This window comes from Camelina sativa, chromosome 19 (assembly GCF_000633955.1).
Source record: "Camelina sativa cultivar DH55 chromosome 19, Cs, whole genome shotgun sequence".
Lineage (NCBI taxonomy): Eukaryota > Viridiplantae > Streptophyta > Magnoliopsida > Brassicales > Brassicaceae > Camelina > Camelina sativa.
In genome coordinates, this window is record NC_025703.1 from 12,418,588 (window position 1) to 12,439,078 (window position 20,491).

General features: G+C 39.3%; 7 protein-coding genes and 1 pseudogene across 10 annotated transcripts; 6 read left to right on the forward strand and 2 right to left on the reverse strand.

Moving 5' to 3' along the window:
* LOC104766141 (imidazoleglycerol-phosphate dehydratase) lies at positions 215–2,288 on the forward strand. 2 transcript variants are annotated; one of them, XM_010489968.1, is made up of 8 exons: positions 215–512; positions 610–731; positions 909–1,013; positions 1,110–1,202; positions 1,293–1,367; positions 1,483–1,545; positions 1,650–1,759; positions 1,957–2,288. In XM_010489968.1, exons 1-8 carry the CDS (start codon positions 290–292, stop codon positions 1,982–1,984), a joined length of 819 nt encoding a protein of 272 aa, XP_010488270.1. In that variant the 5' UTR covers positions 215–289; the 3' UTR covers positions 1,985–2,288. The 2 variants fall into 2 exon arrangements, with proteins under 2 accessions (XP_010488270.1, XP_010488268.1); XM_010489966.2 differs by lacking the exon at positions 1,957–2,288 and having other exon boundaries at positions 1,650–1,927.
* Positions 2,388–6,969, forward strand: LOC104766143. The gene is made up of 3 exons (XM_010489969.2): positions 2,388–3,497; positions 5,212–5,522; positions 6,358–6,969. The coding sequence occupies exons 1-3, from the start codon at positions 2,569–2,571 to the stop codon at positions 6,711–6,713; spliced, it is 1,596 nt and encodes a 531-aa protein (XP_010488271.1). The 5' UTR covers positions 2,388–2,568; the 3' UTR covers positions 6,714–6,969.
* LOC104766144 (FRIGIDA-like protein 4a) lies at positions 8,923–11,560 on the forward strand. Its single transcript, XM_010489970.2, has 3 exons — positions 8,923–9,962; positions 10,482–10,657; positions 10,755–11,560. The coding sequence occupies exons 1-3, from the start codon at positions 9,050–9,052 to the stop codon at positions 11,283–11,285; spliced, it is 1,620 nt and encodes a 539-aa protein (XP_010488272.1). The 5' UTR covers positions 8,923–9,049; the 3' UTR covers positions 11,286–11,560.
* LOC104766146 lies at positions 11,693–12,895 on the forward strand. Its single transcript, XM_010489974.2, has one exon. The coding sequence runs from the start codon at positions 11,903–11,905 to the stop codon at positions 12,878–12,880; it is 978 nt and encodes a 325-aa protein (XP_010488276.1). The 5' UTR covers positions 11,693–11,902; the 3' UTR covers positions 12,881–12,895.
* Positions 13,050–15,524, forward strand: LOC104766145 (putative inactive cysteine synthase 2). 2 transcript variants are annotated; one of them, XM_010489973.2, is made up of 11 exons: positions 13,050–13,134; positions 13,405–13,458; positions 13,539–13,648; positions 13,732–13,789; positions 13,883–14,146; positions 14,229–14,366; positions 14,445–14,496; positions 14,711–14,790; positions 14,899–14,958; positions 15,088–15,168; positions 15,306–15,524. In XM_010489973.2, the coding sequence occupies exons 2-11, from the start codon at positions 13,417–13,419 to the stop codon at positions 15,396–15,398; spliced, it is 978 nt and encodes a 325-aa protein (XP_010488275.1). In that variant the 5' UTR covers positions 13,050–13,134; positions 13,405–13,416; the 3' UTR covers positions 15,399–15,524. The 2 variants fall into 2 exon arrangements, with proteins under 2 accessions (XP_010488275.1, XP_010488274.1); XM_010489972.2 differs by lacking the exon at positions 13,050–13,134 and adding an exon at positions 13,181–13,268.
* LOC104766148 (probable prefoldin subunit 2) lies at positions 16,639–18,188 on the forward strand. 2 transcript variants are annotated; one of them, XM_010489978.2, is made up of 2 exons: positions 16,639–16,760; positions 17,538–18,188. In XM_010489978.2, exon 2 carries the CDS (start codon positions 17,549–17,551, stop codon positions 17,993–17,995), a length of 447 nt encoding a protein of 148 aa, XP_010488280.1. In that variant the 5' UTR covers positions 16,639–16,760; positions 17,538–17,548; the 3' UTR covers positions 17,996–18,188. The 2 variants fall into 2 exon arrangements, with proteins under 2 accessions (XP_010488280.1, XP_010488279.1); XM_010489977.2 differs by having other exon boundaries at positions 16,641–16,760; positions 17,535–18,188.
* Positions 18,224–19,381, reverse strand: LOC104766147 (late embryogenesis abundant protein 31). Its single transcript, XM_010489976.2, has 3 exons — positions 19,017–19,381; positions 18,626–18,931; positions 18,224–18,535 (listed from the first exon to the last, which is right to left on the reverse strand). The coding sequence occupies exons 1-3, from the start codon at positions 19,332–19,334 to the stop codon at positions 18,371–18,373; spliced, it is 789 nt and encodes a 262-aa protein (XP_010488278.1). The 5' UTR covers positions 19,335–19,381; the 3' UTR covers positions 18,224–18,370.
* The window catches only part of LOC109130822, a 1,189-nt pseudogene continuing 752 nt past the window's right edge, over positions 20,055–20,491 (reverse strand).

The following is a 20,491-nucleotide window of genomic DNA, read 5'->3' on the forward strand; positions in this document are numbered from 1 at the left end:
TTGCTTTTTGAGTTTTTAGATTAAAACAGTGTTAGAATGATGTATAACATTAAATCATTGATCTATCCATCCATGCATGGTTTGGCGTTGGTCCGGTTATAGTGGAATTTGCGGTACGGTTAAAATAATTGAAATAAATCAAAATCGTTTATCGGTTCAAACATACCGGTTCGGTTAAGATTCTTAATTAGCTAAAAAGGAGGAAGAGAGAATCAAAAGCATCGTCTCTGGTTGTTCGTTCGTTCGTTCCTGTGAGTCTTCTTCTTCTTCCTTAAGCCAGCGCTAACAAATGGAGCTGTCGTCTTCCGCCGTATTTAGCCACTCTTCCTCTCAACTTCTCAGACCTAAGCTCGTGTTTAAAGATTTACTTCCTCGTCGGGCGATGATCGTTTCTTCTTCTTCTTCTTCTTCTTCTTCATCTCAATCTCCGATTCGCCAATCTATCTCCTGCGCGTCTTCTTTCAGTGAGAACGTTACCCAGGCAACCAATTCTTATCCTTCTAAAGCATTAGGTAAGTTTTGGGGTATAGATATGGCTGAGATTGAAAACTCATTTCATCGTTTGAATACTTGTTTATTATTATTTTATTGTTTTTTTCTCTCAATCAGCTCGAATTGGAGAAGTAAAGAGAGTAACAAAGGAAACGAATGTATCAGTGAAGATTAATTTAGATGGTACTGGAGTTGCAGATAGTTCTACTGGAATCCCTTTTCTTGACCATATGTTAGATGTAAGTGTTCTTTTATATATCTTCAAAGTTATCACCTTTTTTTGCCTTTGGGTTTATTGGATTTTGATTGCTTCAGTTTCCATGTGAAGAGAGAGTTGTTTTGATTTCGTTATTGGAGAGTGTTGATTGATTAATGATTGTGTGTGTTTTCCACTACTTGTCCTTCTCTTGGTATAGCAACTTGCTTCGCATGGTTTGTTTGATGTGCACGTTAGAGCTACTGGTGATGTTCACATCGATGATCATCACAGTAATGAAGATATAGCTCTTGCCATTGGAACAGTAAGTTTTGTTGATCTTCTTTTCCCTGTGTAGTCCTTTCAGCCGTATTCTCGGTTCGTGTCAGACCTATGAGAAACCGTATGTTGTCTTCTGTAGGCTCTGTTAAAGGCCCTTGGTGAGCGTAAAGGTATTAACCGGTTTGGTGACTTCACGGCTCCTCTTGATGAAGCGCTTATACATGTTTCCCTGGTATTAAATTGTGAAACTTTTGGTTGCTCTTACTACCGGATATTCTCCCAGACTTGCCTACTGCTTATAGTGAACACAAATTTCTTGCAGGACTTGTCTGGTCGACCATATCTTGGTTACAACTTGGAGATTCCAACCCAGAGAGTTGGAACATATGACACCCAGGTTCTTTCTTCACTCCTGGATGGAGTTTTTCTCTTTTGGGTTTAAAATGTGTTATTTTATTGTTTTGTAAACACTGAAACTTATAGCTGAATATTTTGAACTTCTCTATTTGTAGTTGGTGGAGCACTTTTTCCAATCGTTGGTGAATACTTCTGGTATGACACTTCACATCCGGCAGGTACTATGATTCGAATCTCCCGAATGCAAAATAAAATCATAGAATTCATGTGTTTCTTCTATCATCTGTTTGGAAACCATTTCTTGATAGCTTTGTTACAACAGCTTGCTGGTGAAAATTCTCATCACATAATAGAGGCGACCTTTAAGGCCTTTGCCAGGGCTCTTCGACAAGCAACAGAGGATGATCCACGCCGCGGTGGGACGATTCCAAGGTTTGACTTCTCCTCCACCACACACACACACAAATGATATCATATAGAATGCACAATTCATNTAAAAAAAAAAAAAAAAAAAAGAGAAGAGCATGAAGATGCATCTTTGTTGTATGAGAGATTATTGATTGGGATGTGAAGAATGTATATCATTTAAAAACGCGCGTTTGATGTGTGATGGTCCATGGCATTTGCAGTTCAAAAGGAGTCTTGTCACGGTCTTGAGAGCTGGGCAAAACACACAAGACAATTCCCAGATTTACACTTCATTATCGAGTTCATGAACCGTCGTCAATTTTCTTATGTTGCCAAATGTCAATCCTGTTGGATCTTGCTGTTCCATTGCACAAGTGCGAAGAGCCAAAGTGAAGATCACTCAGTTTCGTCTTTTGTATTAGTAGTATATGTAATATGTTGTTGGAGAGTGTTTTATTCAGATCGCTCACCATTGCTAATGCTATATCAACCGAGGAACTTCTACTGTGACCTTAAGAACACTGTAATTACAATCCAATGTTCTGTTTCCATATTTGGCAAAACGACTGCGTTCATTGTTTTTTTTTTTCTTTTTCTTTTGGTAGTTATTTACTTTAACGACACCGTTTCAAGATCCCAGACTAGAGAGAATATTGTTTCCGTCTCCTTCGGCTTCAATGATTTGATTTGATCCAAATCCCTAATCTCTCCTCTCTCTTCTTTTGGTAACCTTCGCTTTACGATTCCTCCATAGCTGAGCTACTGTATCATCATCATTCACCCCGCGAATTGCTCAGAGGTAATAATAAGAAGCAGATTCACGGCCATTGAAGATGGTCGGTGGCAACAACAACAACAACAACAACAACGCAAAACCATCGACGAACAAACCTCCGGCGACTTCAGCTCCCACCGCTGCTGCTTCCTCTTCACAGAATCGTAAATCTCGTTGGAATTCAAACAACAACGATGGCGGAACCAGTAACAACAACAACAACAACAACAAAGAAAGCAAACCGACGACGGGAGGCCAGAAAATCGCGGATAAGAAGCTCCCGAGGCCGAATCCATCACCTAAGCTAGCTGCGATACCGAACCAATCCAATCCGAATCATCCAAATCCAACAGCTCCAACATCTTCTTCACGGCCCATGGCGGCGGTGGCTCCGTTTCCTTTCCCTGATTCGTCTGCGGCGGCGGCAGCACTTGGTCCTCCTCCTCCACCTACTTATGATTTTCACATGCTGGAGCGACGCACGATTGTTCTCGCTGATGGTAGTGTCCGTTCCTACTTCGCGCTTCCTCCTAATTACCAGAATTTTCCTCCTCCTAGCCGACCGGAATTTGGGAGATTCCCTCCTTTTCATCCGGAAGAGTTTCGAGATCAGAGGAAGCATTGGGATCGTCCTGAAGGGTCGATGAAACGGAAGTATCCAGGTGAAGATGAATTCGATAGGAGAGACGAGAGAGCTGCTGATATGATGAGGCAAAGACAACAGTTTATGCATTATGCGAATCCTAATGATCATCACTCACTTATGGCTGGTAGGAGTGGTCAGTTTGGAGAAGATGGTAGAGCAGCTAAGCATATGAGGACTGGATCAAGTAGGCATGAAAGTGGGGGTGGTCTCCAGGTTGATCAAGTTGCACTAAAGAAATCTTTTTTGAGTTTTGTTAAGCGAGTTTTCGAGGACACCGCGGAGAAGAAGAACTACTTGGAGAACGGGAGAAAAGGGCGGCTTCAGTGTCTCGTTTGTGGCAGGTTTGATGGGTTTCAATCTGTCTCTTGTGTTTGTTTTTTTCTTCGTTTCAGTGTGATTTTGTTGGAAACTCTAGTTACTTTGTTCTTGATGGTTGCTTTAATTGGTCTTATATGGCTTAGAACGCTAAATGAACATGAAGAAAGTAAGAGGGAACAGTAAAATATACCTTGACATGTATAATTATTAGGTCCTTATATTAATTGTTCACACTATTAAACTTATATTGACATGCTTTCATGGTTGTTTTTTTAGCAAAATGTGTTCAACTTATTAGATAAGCTGTTGAATGGTGTTTGCTTCATATTGATTTTGTTTCTCTATTACGACGTATTTATCATTACTGAAATTCTTGCTTTGACAATGCGCTAACTTTCATATACTTTTATAGATTACTCATATACTATGACTGATGTTCATTGCCTGTCGATAAGCCTCTTAAATTATTTAAGTTCACTGTTTTATTTAGATACTAGGTACCATTTAACTTAGTTCTCAATTTCTTTGTACCTACCACTCTCGTGGATGCTCTTTTGTAGTTACTTTTTTGGTTGGCCTTAAGAGCAAAAGGTTGTTGGTGTTTATATACCGCAGCCTCTAGGCATTAGACTTAAATTCTGATTGATCCAGTTGATTCTGCTATAATAATTGGTATTATTTGTTGGTCTTTGTTCCACAGCTTTTTCAGTGTTTTTCTGTATTTCTCGACTCAACCTATTAGTCCTTGCCTTATGCATGCTTGTTTTTCTTCTGAATACAACATAATGGTAGTTTCTTGCAGTTGTGTAGAATTAGCGTGCTGATATATATTTTGAATAAATATCAATTAAGTAGTTGCTTTTCTCTTTTTCTAATCATCGTTCAGCTCTTTGGTATTTTTGGGTGACCTTCAAATCAGCTCTCTATTATCAGTAGTAAACCAACTTGGAATCTGAGTTGCGCATTTTTTTCCGTCTTAATCTACTTGCTTATGGTCAGATCATGAACTATCTGAACCACGTATCTGGTACTGCGCGTGTGCTAGTGCTTAGCATTCTTTACTCGTCTGCAGTGCTTGTGCTTGTGATTTTTGGATTTTTTTTTTGTGAATCCAGCATTTACATATCTCTTTAGGGGTTTGAGATATTTAATTCTATAGTTCTTTGACTAGATGTAGTTTGTTAATTAATTTGGCATGATGAGTAAATGGTCAAATATGATGACCATTTAAGTCAATGTCAAGGGTGCTTGGTTAGTAGGCTTTAGTAGCTACTAATCTATTTGGAAAGCTCTTTTGTGTCACAGATAAGCTTGTTTGAATGTAGAAAGCTAATGATGAAGTTCTTTAATTCCTTCGTTGTCATCTTTAACATTCTTCAAACCTTCTGCTACGTTATGATGGTACTCCTCATAATTGCGCAGAGGTTTATGTGATTTTTCTTTATGTTTATATGTTATCAGTGCATCACTTATTACCCCTAGTCTTACTTAAATTTAAAATTGGGTTATTCCATCTACATTCGATTCTTGTTGATTGCCTACTAAGTTGATATGTGGATGTGGCTTTGGACATTCAGTTATTTAAGTGTGTATATTCAATAGTCTTAGTCTCCACATTGAAGGGTCTTAACTGCATGATTCTGATTTTCTTGAGTTTAATACCTCAGACTACTGTATGGAGTATTTGTGTGGTGAATCTAAATGAGTGTTTCCAATTCGAATTATGCTAAAACACAGGTCTTCTAGAGACGTCCAGGATACACATAGTTTGGTAATGCACACATACTGTTCTGATGATGCTAGCTCACGCGTGCATCACTTAGGCCTACACAAAGCTCTCTGTGTATTGATGGGTTGGAATTTCACAAAGGCTCCTGATAATACAAAGGCATACCAGAATCTACCTGCTGAAGAGGCAGCAATCAATCAGGCCCAGCTGATTATTTGGCCACCTCATGTTATTGTTCATAATACCAGTACAGGGAAGGGTAAAGAAGGGCGCATGGAAGGCTTTGGAAACAAAACAATGGATAACAGAATCATCAGAGGTATAACATGCGGCCTTTCATTCCTCATTCTTGCGTTTACATACCGGCTTAGAACCTTCTGGCACAGTTCATGAATCTTGCATTGGATAAACCACACCTTAGATTTCTCTGCTCACTTTTCTCTTCTTCTTTTTGCCCCTTTCCAGTTTAGAGATGTGTTTGTACAGTAGTTTATCTTCATCAATTAGGTTTCGACCCAGAGCTTTAGAGATGATTCCCGGATGCAATCAATACTCTTAATGATCTGACATCCCTTGGTTATTCCTGACTTTGTGCAACAATAATCATCTTGTTGATCTTTCAGTAGAAAGGTCAAGGTCCAAACCCCTCTCTTCGTTTTGCTAACACTAGAAGAATGCCCCAATATGTATTATAATTAAGACTCTAGGAACCTAACAAGATTTTATTATCATCTGACATTCCTTCTTAGGCAAAGCCTTCACTTTGCTTAGATCCTTTCCCATTTCTCCCCAATATCTCTCTGTGATTTTGTGAATTAAATTTGCTCTTACTTACTGTAGAATAATGTCTTACTCTGGTTTGAGCTTTGATTTCAATACCTTACAATATCAGAATCTAGGCAACAATGGTCTAAGAAGTATTTAATCTTCTTCAACGGAACTTTGTTGGGACACCATTTTCTCGGCCTTTTCTTTAGGAATCTCAGCATCTAGTTTCAGAACTTCGGGTGTGTAGTAGTAGGTTTCAAAATCGAAATGTGATTAGTCTAATGATGGTTGTGCAAGTACCGTATCTAGTTATTGGCCTATGTCAGGTAACAACACTTGATGACACAATTCTGCCTTCATTTTGATGTCTATATGTATATTTACAGAATTAGGACTCACTGGTGGGAAATCAAAGTCACTGTATGGAAGAGACGGTCATTTGGGAATTACCCTGTTCAAGTTTTCGGGTGACGATTCAGGGCTCAGGGAAGCTATGAGAATGGCAGAACATTTTGAGAAGACGAACCGTGGGCGTAAGAGTTGGGGTAGAATACAACCATTCACTCCAAGCAAAGATGATGAGAAAAACCAGAGTCTTGTCGAGGTTGATGGGAGGACGGGTGAGAAAAAGAGAATCCTTTATGGCTATCTTGCGACCGTAGCAGACTTGGACAAAGTCGATATGGAGACAAAGAAGAAGACCACAATTGAGAGCCTTAGAGAACTCACGGGAACAAAGTAAATTACAGGTTCTATTATCCCCCAAAAGGTACACTTTACTTTCGAGGTATTGGCTATTGAGTCTGGATCCTTTAGTCACACGCTCAAAAACTCAAAAGGAGGAAAGAAAAGTTTGGTGTTTTTTACTTATTTACTGAATATCTTGGTTTCTTTGATCCTTTGATTCAGTGTTCATATTGCATAGAGACTAATATGGGTTGAACCTGATATATACAAGCTTCAAGCCTTCAAGTGCTTGATGTTTTTGATGTCCCTGATTCTTTTGTGTTCTCTTCTTTCCATGTTTTATGTCCTCCTATAGAGTAGTGATTCCTGCTTGTTCTTTAGGCTCTAGGCAGCCAATGAAAGTTTTTGTTGCGTACTCACATGCACTCTTATGACTGTTTACGTATTGTTTGGCTAACTGGATAAACAAATAGAAGAAACACCTATGAAAACTGGAGTATTGAACCAAACAATGGTGCCTTTAGTTCCTTTGTATGTATATCTATGACATTGAGTACCTTAGATTGGTGACAATAATAGTGATGTTTATTTTACTCTAGTAGCTTATTGATTATATTAAAAAACAAAACTATAAAATTGGGGTGAAAACAAAAACATAAGATAAGAGGGCATTGTAGTTTTGTATATTTGTGTGGGACTTTTGGTAACCACTATATAAATTTTGTTTAGTCTTTATATATGGACTGTTTTAATTGACAAGTTAGGTGTAAAGCATTGACGATTTTTATCCTTTACTTTGGTGTCTTCTGACAAACTTTATTTTGTGTATTCATTCAAATCTTTGGTTCTTTCTTTGGCTTTTTACCAATTTACATGTTTGATCAATGGGGTTTGATCAGCTTCAGTTTTGATAAGAAACCTCAAAACTTTCTTTTATCAAGTAATCAAACACGATCATTATTCCGGTAGTGAGTGTTAATATAATTTATAGGATCATAGTCTGGCCACTATCATAACAATTAGGATACGATTTTATAATTGTACTATCATGTAGGACAAAGTACTTGGATAGAGTTTACAAGAACTATAAATTAACCATATATATAAAGACTCTTGATTGTGCAATGTCATAATCATATTATTATAAGACTAGCTAGACTCTCAGGTCAAATCAATTGCCTGAAATTTAAATCATTATCCCTTTTGAATTCGATTTTATCAATCTCCCTCACATTTTTCAAATTTCTTTCTCACTTTTTTTCCGTAAAGCGTAAACAGTAAACGGCGGTTGGTTTGTCATTTGTAGTAATGTAGTATAGTCAGCCATTACGGGCCCAATTTAATTATAAGATAAATTTTTAGCCATCAGTTTCATATTTCGTCTCATTCTAAACTTTTTTTGTAATGTCTTTGTAACTTTTTAATATATAATTATAAAATGATAATCTAGTAGCAAGATGTCGACAGAGTTAAAAGGATATTTTTCTCCCTCTCAATAATGTGTTATATGTCATTGTCCCGTTTAACATTTTGTACATATCCACGAAAAAAAAAAAAGCAATAGCGCCTTAAACAAATCAAAATTTGAATTTCGTTTTATTCTGTTCTTCTGTTTATTCTCTATCACAAGACATGTTTAAAAAAAAAAAATAGTACGAAGATTAGCAAAACTAATAAAAATATAAGCTCAAAAATGTTCTTGCTATGTGGGTTGCTTAATTATCACGTTTCTAAGAAACACACAAAATATATTCTTCGGTCCAGAGATTTTTATTATATCACGCGTGCCCTCTGATTCATTACAGCCTTTTCATTCTTCAAAACACATGCCATTGCTTCTTACATTACAACAAGTTTACAACTACACAAAATAATTTCATATTTAATTATATAACAAACATTTTTTAAACACTTTATAGACCCATTTTATTATTCAATTTCCGTATTTATAATTTTTACCCAACAATGCTTCACTGGTTTCCGACTCAACGCATGTGGTGGTATGGTGGTCAGTGGGCTTCCCCCACTTATCTCTTTCACCTTTCCTTTTTTCTTCTTCTTCTTTATACGTAAATATAAATAAAAGTAATACTTGTTATCCTACGCCATTTTCCACAATAACCTACGCATAACTTGGCGCAATGTAGAAAGAAGCGATGTAATAATCGCGCCTTTAATCAGACTCCACCGAGACGTGTCGCTTTTGTGAGTTGTCCACGTCACACTGTTTCTTTTGTCTCTTATCTTCTTCCTCTCTTTGCTTTTTTGCCATTTCTAGGGTTTCTGCAATTTCACTCTCTCTCTCTCTTTTGAGTTTTTGTTCTTTCTCTGCTCTGTATCAATCGAATCCGAAAGGAGGTTGAGTTTGTTTTACCTTAAAGATTTCCGGCGATGGGGTCAGTCCCCGATCCAGGCGAGTTGACTGAGTTAGCTCAGCCGAGTTTCGAGGAGTTTCAGAAACAGACGTCGTTGATGACGAGCTGTACTCTTCTATGGCAAGAGCTCTCCGATCACTTCACTTCTCTAGAGCAAAATCTCATGAAAAAATCCGAGGCGTTGAAGCAGATGATTGAAACCCTAGATAACCAGACTCAGACCTCGCTCGAGTCACTGAAACGCAGGGAGGTTACGATCGACCACAGCGTTGAGATCGTAGCTGGGAAAGTTGGGGAACGAGCTAGAGCTGCTCTCGAATCGCTAGAGAAAGCAAGAGATGGTGGTGGTGATGGTGCTAATGATGATTCCGGCGAGGTTGATGATGAAGAAGGTCTTCTCTCTGCTTTGAAAGCTCTCTGTCTTAAAATGGACGCGAGAGGATTCTGGAACTTTGTGACGGCGAGGAAGAAGGAGTTGGAGAATCTCCGGTCAAAGATTCCGGCGGCGTTGGGGGATTGTGTGGATCCGGCGATGTTAGTGCTTGAAGCGATATCTGAGGTTTTTCCGGTGGATAAGAGAGAAGAGAAGATGAGCAATGATTACGGATGGGCTTGTGTGGTGATTCTTGAGAGTTTAACACCTGTAATGGTTGATCCAGTGATTGGGAAATCGAGGCTTCTTGTTACACCGAGCGTTGAGGAGAAGGCTAAGGAGATTGCTGAGACGTGGAAGAAGAGCTTGGAAGAGAGAGGAAGGATTGAGAATGTGAAGACTCCTGATGTTCATACGTTTCTTCAGCATCTTGTTACGTTTGGGATTGTTAGAAGTGAAGATCTTGCTTTGTATAGAAAGCTTGTTGTTGGATCTGCTTGGCGTAAACAGATGCCTAAGCTTGCTGTTTCTGTTGGTTTGGGTGATCAAATGCCTGGTAACCCTCTTAAGCTCTCATCTCCTTTGGTTTTGATCATGTGCCATGCTTAATATGAGGTCACATTTGGCTTTGTAATTGTCTTCTTGTATGGAGTTTACTGAGAGGTTACCAATAGTTCACGGTTTGATTAGTTCAGTTTTAAGGTTGTTTGAGATTTCTCTCGAACTTTGTTTAGTGTTCTTCTGCCTTTGGTTATGATCCTGTACCATGCTCATTGTGAGGTCACATTTGGCTCTGAAATTGGCTTCTTGTATTTACTAAGAGTTAACCCCATTTAGTTGTATAGTTTTGGTTGGTTACAAATAGTTTATGGTTTGATTAGTTGAATTTTAATGTTGTGTGGAGAATTTCTAGCAAACTTTGTTTATCATAGACTCTGGTGAAGTCTGAGACATCAGTGGCACAATGTGTAGGAATTGACTAGAACTGATCATAAGCTGTGTGAAGTTGAACCCTTTTCTCTCTGTATCTTGTTTTATAATATTTGAGCTTATGAGTTGTTAATGCTGTCCACAGATATGATTGAAGAATTAATCAGCAGGGGACAACAGCTTGATGCTGTTCATTTTACTTATGAAGTTGGCCTTGTGGATAAGTTCCCACCTGTTCCTTTGCTCAAAGCTTATCTAAGAGACGCAAAGAAGTCAGCAGCTTCTATCATGGAGGACTCTAGCAATACTGGCCGAGCTACGGTATCTATTCATTTCATTCGTAGCATCCACTCATTTCTGTTGCAGCTAAACATCTTAGTTGTGAATCTCTAATATTGAATGTCTTCCTCTTCTTAAGCATCTTGTGGCGCGCAAGGAGCAATCAGCACTTAAGGCGGTTCTGAAATGCATAGAAGAGTACAAACTCGAGGAAGAGTTCCCTCCAGAGAACCTCAAGAAACGCTTGGACCAGCTAGAGAAGACCAAAACCGAGAAGAGGAAACCAGCCGCTGTTCCCGCAAACAAGAGAACCCGAGCCAGCTACAACGGTCCAATGCCACCAGCCAAAGCCGGACGTATCACAAACGCATACGTCTCTTCCTTCCCATTCATCAGATCGCCCTCTCACTCTCCTCAATACGCTTCACCAGCAGCTTACCCATCCCCACCGACAACTGTCTACAGCAACAGGAGCCCGCCTTATCCATACTCTCCAGAGATCATCCCTGCCTCATACCAAGGCTCTCCTATTGGTTACCCAGCTTACAACGGTTATTGCAGTGGTCCAGTTCCTGCTCCAGCTCCTCCGGTTTACCACCCACACCATCATCAACACCACCAATTCCACCATCAGCAGCACCAGCATCAGCATCAGCAACATTACTACTGAATTTTAGAGACAGCGTGACAACAAAACAAGAAGGGAAGAAAGATGGTAATAACAACAAAACTGATACCGTGACAAAAGTTACCTAGTCTGCTCTGGCTCTTGCAAATTTGTCTTTTTCTACGTCGTTTTTGTCTGTAATATCTCTTCCAAGCCTAATAGTCTCCTTTCTCTCTTAGTAACTTAGCTTATAATATCTCTGGTGTGTTTATTACTTACATATTAAAAAACAAAAACTCTTAAGCTTTTGTAATGTCTAATATTATGTCAACAACTTATCTTTCTGTTAATCAAAAATGACAACTTGTCTTTGTCACTTACTTCTCCGATCTCCTTAGTCTCCGATACTCTTAAGTTGTCTCTGATCATTGCTTTGAATCTGATCATACAAGTCTTTTACGAAATTTTTTTGCTTTGAATCTGATGAATTAATTGTTTTCTTCTTCGTCGGGCTAGTTTGCGATACCCACCACTTTGGTGGACACTCTATCGATACAAGACACACAGCTAAGATGTTCTCTTTACAAACCGTTGCACACCAGGTGTTCGACGATTTGTCTCTGTGAAACCTCACCGTTTAGTTTCCATCAACGATTGCAGAACTGGTCTATTTCCCTTCAATGGCTTTTATGGTTTTGAGAAGAAACTGTCTCCGTTTGCTGGATTCCACCTCCGTTTTACGACCAGCATCACATTGTTTTTTTTCATCGAGATACTCCAATAGCGGAACTAGGGAAAAAGATTCAGTGGGTGAAAACGTTATTGGTTTGAGTGGCTGTGGTATAGAAACTGTGGATGATGAGTCTTGGCATGTCTCATCATCTTTATCACAAGCCTGGAGACAATACCAAGCTGACAACACTCCTAAAAACTCACCCTTTACAATACAACAAGGAAGAGAAACAACAATGCTTGATGATGAAGACGATCCGGATCATGATCATGATGAAATTGATAATATGAGAATCCGCGGTGATCTTTTCTTCAAGCTAGATCGAGGGTCAAAAGAATTCGAGGAATACAACTACGACTTCCACCGCAAGAATCAACACAAGAACGCAAGAAAAGATCAAAACCAAGAAGAAGAAGAAACAAAGATGAAGAAGAAGAAGGAAGTTCGTGAGGAATACAAGAAGAGAAATGAGCCGATGATCAACTCTTTTACCGGCGAAACGGATCATCCTTATAATGCAGTAGCTGAGAAGAAGAGAGAAAGAACGTTTACGTTTAACCAACTCACAGCACCTTTTCACTACCCGTTTTGCTTAGACATATACATCTCAAAGGCCTCGGTTCGAGCATGTGTGATTCACAGGGTGACTAGTAAGGTTGTCACTGTAGCTCATTCCATTTCAAAAGACATGAAGTTCGATCTTGGCTCGACTAGAAACGCTGAAGCTTGTGCTGCGGTTGGTGCAGTTCTTGCTCAAAGAAGCTTGGAAGATGACATACATGATGTTATATATACTCCTAGGAAAGGAGATAAAATTGAAGGTAAGCTTCAGGTTGTGCTTCAAGCTCTCATTGACAATGGTGTTAATGTTAAAGTGAAGCTTAAGCAGAGGAAACTCAAGAAGAAGAGTAATCATCTAACATAAGAGGTTCTTCTTTCCCTAGAAAAATCAAGAAGAAGACTCTAAAAAAGTTCGACCTTCTTCACATTTTCATCGAAGTTGTACCAAACAATGATTCAATTACATTAGTACCCGGACCACGGTTAATGATCACTTTAGACATCTAGTTAAAAATAGAATGATGTGTCACAGTGAATGATTCAAGTGTTGAATTAGTCAAAGAAGAATGTAACAACGTTGGACAAAGAGCGCCCATAAAGATATGTTTCTGTTTCTAGGTATGGAGCCTTAAAATGTTATCATCAGTTTCATTTCTACGTTTATCGTCGGGTCAAAGTGTTGTTAGCCCCATATCCATCGATCTTTGTCTTCACGATTCACCAGTGATTTTTATTTGATTTGATCGATTCTGGTAAATTATATCAATCTGTTATGACTATGATTATTGTTGTAGATTTACTCTGGAATTGTGTGATATATTGTGGTCTCTATGTCGAGGAATTTGATGTTTAACAACTTGTATCTATCTTTTGTGGAATTTTGAGCAGTGATCTTGAAACATGGCTTCAGGGACTCCTAAAATCGCCAAAGATGTTACTGAAGTAAAAAAGCTTCAAGACTCTTTTTGCTTGTTCAGTTATATCTTTATGTTTTTAATTGTTTTTGATTATTTTGGGGGCAGTTAATAGGGAACACTCCATTAGTGTATCTAAACAAAGTGACTAAAGATTGTGTTGGCCATGTTGCTGCTAAGCTCGAGATGATGGAGCCATGCTCTAGCGTCAAAGACAGGTGCTTCCAAAAACTCTAGAGCTCTGCTTTTCGAGTTTCTGTTTGGGACTAAAGAAGCAATACTTTGTGCCTTTTGTTTGCAGGATTGGTTATAGTATGATTGCTGATGCAGAAGCTAAGGGTCTTATTAAACCAGGAGAGGTCTGTTCTTTTTTTAATGGAAGCTATCATATCTGATTCTTCTTTTCTTGATTTAATTTTCTGATATTTTGATATTGTGTTTTTTTACTTTAGAGTGTGTTGATTGAGCCAACAAGTGGGAATACTGGAGTCGGGTTAGCATTCGTAGCTGCTGCAAAGGGCTACAAGCTTGTTATCACAATGCCAGCTTCAATGAGCATAGAGAGAAGAATCATTCTCTTAGCATTTGGAACTGAGCTTGTTCTTACTGACCCGGCCAAAGGCATGAAAGGAGCTGTTGCAAAGGCGGAGGAGATTTTGGCGAAAACGCCTAATGGTTATATGCTTCAACAGTTTGAGAATCCTGCCAACACAAAGGTGTTAATACATATTTTGAACCCCTTAGTGGATCCAAATCGAGTTACTTAATTTGACATAATATTGTGTATGTTCATTGCAGATTCACTATGAGACTACTGGACCTGAGATATGGAAAGGTTGTGGTGGAAAAGTGGATGCCTTTGTTTCTGTTATTGGTACTGGTGGTACCTTAACAGGTGCTGGCAAGTATCTCAAGGAACAGAACCCAAACATAAAGGTGAACTTATTTCACTCATACAATCAGAACGTTCTTAGTAAACTCAAAACTTGTCTCATTTGTTTTCTCATCTTTCAGTTGTATGGTGTCGAGCCCGTTGAAAGCCCCATCTTGTCAGGTGGAAAGCCAGGTGTGTTACATTCTATCTTATTTATTTAAATTCTCAATAGGGAACTCTTTGGCACACTTTATCTTCTTGTATGTTCCTCACCTGTTAAGAGTCCTGAGTGTTCAATATGAGGTCCTTCTAAAGTTTTAATGTTTTTCATCAGTGAATATCATATCAAGATTCAGTTGGTTTCAGCCTAACACTTACACTGTATTTGATTGGTAAATATGCACAGGTCCCCACAAAATCCAAGGTATAGGTGCTGGTTTTATTCCAGGCATATTGGATGTTGATCGTATGGATGAAGTTATTCAGGTAAGATCATTTCATACCATCAACTTGATGCATTCCAAAACACCACAGTGTGGACGAGACTTCACATTTTCTTGGTTGCCTCCTTTCGTTTTTGTAACGCTTACGCAGGTTTCAAGTGAAGAATCCATTGACATGGCAAGGCTTCTTGCTCGGGAAGATGGTCTGTTAGTAAGTACCTCATATTTTAACCTCATCAGAGTTCAACTTTATCCTCACCATTAAAGACTCAAACATCACCATGAAAACACACAGTTTCTTGATCGGGATTATCACATTTGTCTGTTACTATTATAACAGGTGGGAATCTCGTCCGGGGCAGCAGCTGCCGCAGCAATCAAACTTGCAAAGAAGCCAGAAAATGCTGGGAAGCTTATAGTGGTAAGTTTTATCCAAAGCTTAAGAATTTTTGCCTCTCTAGTTTTGTTGTCTAGAACCCGAAAAACAACAGTGAACTCGTGGAAGCTTTAGAGTCTTTCTTTGGATAACTAAGAGGTGCAAAACTGAATGTTTTTCAGGTGGTATTCCCGAGTTTCGGTGAAAGATACCTATCGACTGTACTGTTTGATTCAACAAGGAAAGAGGCAGAGAAGATGACCTTTGAGCCCTGATCTGTTTATCTTTCCTTCCAATGAATCTTCTTTTGACTGGACTTGGAATATACCAAATAAATGACTCAAAGGTAGCTTTGTCTGCTATTGTGAACAATCCATTTGTTAGAAAGTTTTTTTGCTCTCTATGTTTGAATCTTTGTGCAACTAGACAGACAGTCACAAGAGGACCACAACATGGATACTTTATAAAAAAGCCACAAAAAGTCACCAATTCAGTCAAAATAAGTGGTGCAGACCTCATTGCCAAGGCTGCAGCTTCTTACCCTCTTTATTGACATCATAAGGAAACATGATCGGCCGGCCACTAGTCTACAAATTTGCTTTCTAGTTCTTGGTCAAATATGATTGAATATTTTATACATACTGATATATATATATATATATATATATATATATATATAGCATCAAGTGCAATGGAGATAGATGAATCATTTGCCTCTATACCTAGGAGGAGGTGTTCAAAAAGATGGAAGTCATATTCGCCTCCTCCTAGTCTGAGTCACTCGCGAACGCCGTGAGTGCCAAGGGCTTCAGCAACATCCCCACCACAGGTTGCTTCAAAACAATCTCCTCCTGATCAGGAGGCTCCGCATCTCCGGTTTTGAAGGCTTGGAAGCCCTCCGCCGGCCTTGAATCCTGAGAGATCAAATTAATATTTGATGATTTTGATAACATTATGAGAAATCCATTAGTTCGTTAGTTACTCACTTGAGCTGTGACTTCGACCCCTCCGCCGCTGGATGGTGCAAAATTGTGGCATCATCTGCGCCTTCTTCACTAGCGTTCAAGTTCGAAGTCGTCTTATAATCCCCAGCGGCTTCCTCGAAGAGACGTATAGATTGCTTGTTCGCCATAATCATCGCCTCCTCCTCTGTGTCACTCATGAACGCCATCTACGGATGGGAGAGACTTAAAGAGGATCAAAAATGTCACCACCCGTTTCTTCTTGACTCCAACCAACAAATAAAACATGCATGGAGAGAGGCTCCAATTCCTTGGTTATCTCCGGTTTTCCTTCGGTTCATTAATCCTTAATTCACACATCTGCTGAACCAAGTAAGTAGTTCTCAGTGTACCTTTATCAAGAAGTTGAAGCAAGTTCGAAGCTTTTCGACGACGACTGAAGAGAAGGAAATAAAACTCCGGTTTTGATAATTCGTAAACCGGTTCAGTTTTTTCTGATTTAAAAATTGTAAACCGGGTTTAATTGAGTTAAACCAAACCCTTTTGTTTTGTTTCTTCTTCTCCCTTCACTCTCTCTCTCTGCGCCGCGTTTGCTTCCATCTTCCTCTCGATTGTTTCCTCTCAAATAGCCAAAGCTTCTTCGATCTTCTTCCTCGTGTGGTTTTTTTTCTTAAAGTAAGTATTTTTTTTTGTTACTCGTTGATGTTTTTTTTTTTTATTATTTCAAGTGGGTCTTAAGGCTTGTGTCGATATCGATTTCGAAGTAATCATAACTTAGGTTCTGGGATTTTAGAAAATTTCTTCGATCCCGATCAAGATTTTTACTTTTTTTAGAAACCTAGATTATTCAAGGAGTTATGGAATCATTGGGTGGAGTTAATATCAATGACATCGGAACCCTAGTTTCAATATCCCTGATTGTTTCAAAAAAACTGGTCTTTGACATCGTTTCTATGGTTCAATCTTCTGGAACAACATAGTTTGAGGATGGAGTATTAGTAGTATGTTCTAGACATTACAATGTTCTGTGTTGGTTTCTTCTAGTTGTATAAGTGGATTTGGTGGATATGCCATCGTGATTTGGGTTAATTGCAGATGCACTAGTGTTGATCTGATGAGTGATGGTTACACGAAAGGCATGATTGCTTTTGTATTGATGTTATATGGTGGTGATGGATTGGTTGTAGGATTATTTGATCTTGGATCTGATGAAAGCCTTTATGCCTTACCATGTTTTTGCATTTATAAATTCTTGAAAGAATATTGAATAAGAGTTTGGAGCTTCCTTATGGTAGATAGTTTCAGGGAACTACTGTTTTTGTTGTTATAGTATGTAGTTCTGTTGGATCCAAATGTTTCTCTGAGTGTTGTTTGAGTTGTTCTCTTTTTCCTTATATGCAAATATCAACGCAATTCCTGATTTCTTGAACTTAAACTTTAAATTCGTAGTAGGATCGAAGCAAATGGCTAGCAAATCTGGAAGTGGTGGCTTAAGAGAACCACCAAACGAGCAAGCTGTTCTGAACATCTATGAAGGCATGAGATCAGAGCTAAGCCAGATCTACTCTAACATAACTGAACTCGAGATGCAAGTGAGCGAACACTCTCTGGTCATCAACGCCATTCAGCCTCTCGATCAATCGAGGAAATGCTTCCGCATGATAGGAGGCGTTCTTGTCGAGAGAACCATTAAAGAGGTTCTCCCAGCTGTGCAACGCAACAAGGAAGGGCTCGAAGAAGTTGTGAAGAAGCTATACGAGACACTGGAGAAGAAAAAGAAAGATCTTACGGAGTTTGAAGCTAAGTATAAGATCAGGATAAGGAAGCAGGATGATAACAAGGAAGAGGGTAACAAGAAGGAAGGTAATGCTCAAGGTGTTCTTGTTGGAGCTGCTAGTTCGAGCCAGTAAAACTCTATTTTTTGGCCTTTTGTCTTACTGTTGTATCTCTTTTTGGGACCTTTTTGTTAAAAAAAGCCATGAGCTTCTGGAAAAGGATGTTTGGAATGTTACAAAACTAGTAGACTGCAGAATCGTCATGTTTATGTAGATCAGTTGTGTTTAGATATTTGATGAAGCAATCAGCTCAAGAGAGGTTTCAACTTTTAAACCTGGAAGTGACTTTTTTTTTTTTTTCCATACTAACATTATATCATTGGGACTTTTTTGAACAACAACAGAACCAAAACGATGTTACATCACAAGGTCCCTATTTTGTGAGAAAACACAAAAGGACATAACTTCTCAACAGCCTGATTGGACATAACTTCTCAACAGCCTGATTTATCACATATCAGCTTTCTGGTTAAGCCTAGCGGCTGCGGTAACAGAAGCTGCCACACCACCAGGATGAGTAGACAGATTTGGGTTGTTCCTCAGCTCAGCGCTCACAACTCCCTCAGCATCCTGCCTGGTCACAGCTTTATCCGCGGATAACTTCCCCGTCGCACCCTAGCATCCATCAGGTTCAAAAACATTTATACATTGTTAAGAAGAAAACATCAAACATTGATGAAACTGTTTTTGAAATTGAGGCTTAACTGCCAAAACATCAATGAGCTTGATTTTATCCTCGTCACGGTCTACGGTAGCGTTGTGATTTGCTGCGGACTGAGCTGAAGCGGCGATTCCACCAGGGGCAATGACATTAGTGCCAGAAGCTCTAACTTCTGCCGCTTGAATCGCAGCTGCATCGCTCTGATCCACAGGTTTGTTCCCAGCGGTCTGCACAGTCGCTTCCAATGCTTCTCCAATCGTTATCGCACTTTGCAAGTTCAACCCCAACGTTTCTGCGGCTGTAGCTGAAGCAGTCGCTACAGGCCTCGGCTCAACGTATTGTCCAACGACCTAATAATAAACAATGTTCACGTTAGAAAATAGAGGAACGATTATAAGAAAAAAGGATGTAATTTTGGACACGAGTTTTGTTGACCTGTCCACCAACGAACTCTGTTGTGACACGTGCACCAGGGACGTCTGTTTGTGCCACCGTGACACCTCGTTCGACGGCGAGGTCAGTTGTGTCACCTGGATGGACAAAGCCACCACGTTTGTTCGCGGTGGCTGCAGACTGCATGACGGCAGCTGCACCGCCTTTCTGAGTGTGACCGAACACACGTGTCTCCGCGGCTTGCATCATGTTTGCATCTTCAGGCGCTATGGGCTTATCTGCGAGTTCACCGGAGACTTCGAAAACGTCTCCATATTTGACTGGCTCTTGTGGCCTATGTGGTTGCTCTTCTTGACTCATTTCTTATGCTGTTATGTTCTGTTTATGTGTTACAATACCAACAGCTCTTAGAGATATAAGTATAATAAAGTCCAAAAAAAAAGAAAAAGGGAGCTGCATGAGTGTGATACCAACATTGTGAGACTTTGACACTTGTCAATGTCACGAGACTAAGACACACGTGCCAGTTTCCAAGTTTATAGCAAGATGAGACGGCCTATATGAATTAGATAAGGAAATTTTTTTTTTCCCAAAGTACGTTTTATATATAACAAACGCAACAACCATCAATAGTGTAAACCATGTTGGTGAGTCAAAGTTATTACAGTAAACATGAAACTAAAGGAACTTTAGATTACAAAGACATTGATAGAACTATTGGATGATATGGGATAAGGCTTAACTCCAAATCATGTCCATCAAAACTAAAAGACTAATGAAAATCATTGGAATTAGTTTTAAAGCATACATCGTAAGTTTAAGATGTGGAAGTTGCTTTCTTATCACCTCATCATCATCAAAAGGATTGTAGTCAAAGGTCTTTATGAGTTTCCTCTTCGACCTTACTTCATCATCTGTTAAGCAGCCTATACACCAAAAGGTGTAGCAAAAAACCTCCACTTTTTTTAACTGAAAAGTGAACGTTATTATCAAAGCCAAACTTAAACCTAAAACAAAAGGAGAAATCTCAGAGTTATAGAGTCCGATCAGTCTCTGAGATTAAAACACTGTAATCAGTTTTCATGAAGCTTCATGCTCCGTCGGATAAAACCGAAGACCGGAGCTCTTTCTGCGTTGGCGAATGCTTCGCTCTGTCTCTACCTGAATTTGCTTCCCTTTTCTGCGTTTAGAACATTCACCGCTTTCAAACTCGACTTTCTCTTTCCCTATAAGAACTTCCTTTGCTTTTGAAGAGGTACCAAAGCAGTCTGAGCTTGAGGAAAGTCTAGTTTTGTGTGGATGAGCAGCTAAGAACTCCTCCAGATTTGGTGCAGGGGTAGGAGGTCTTGGAGGTTGTGAGATGGGAGAATAGGAGGAGAGCTCAGAACTAAGGGAGGAAGTCTTCTCATTCAGGAAACTATAAACGTTAGAGCCCTCTCCTTCTTAAAAAACAGGGGCTAAAGGAACATTAAGGATGTCATCATGCCTTACTGGTGGAACAAGATACGGACAGTGGG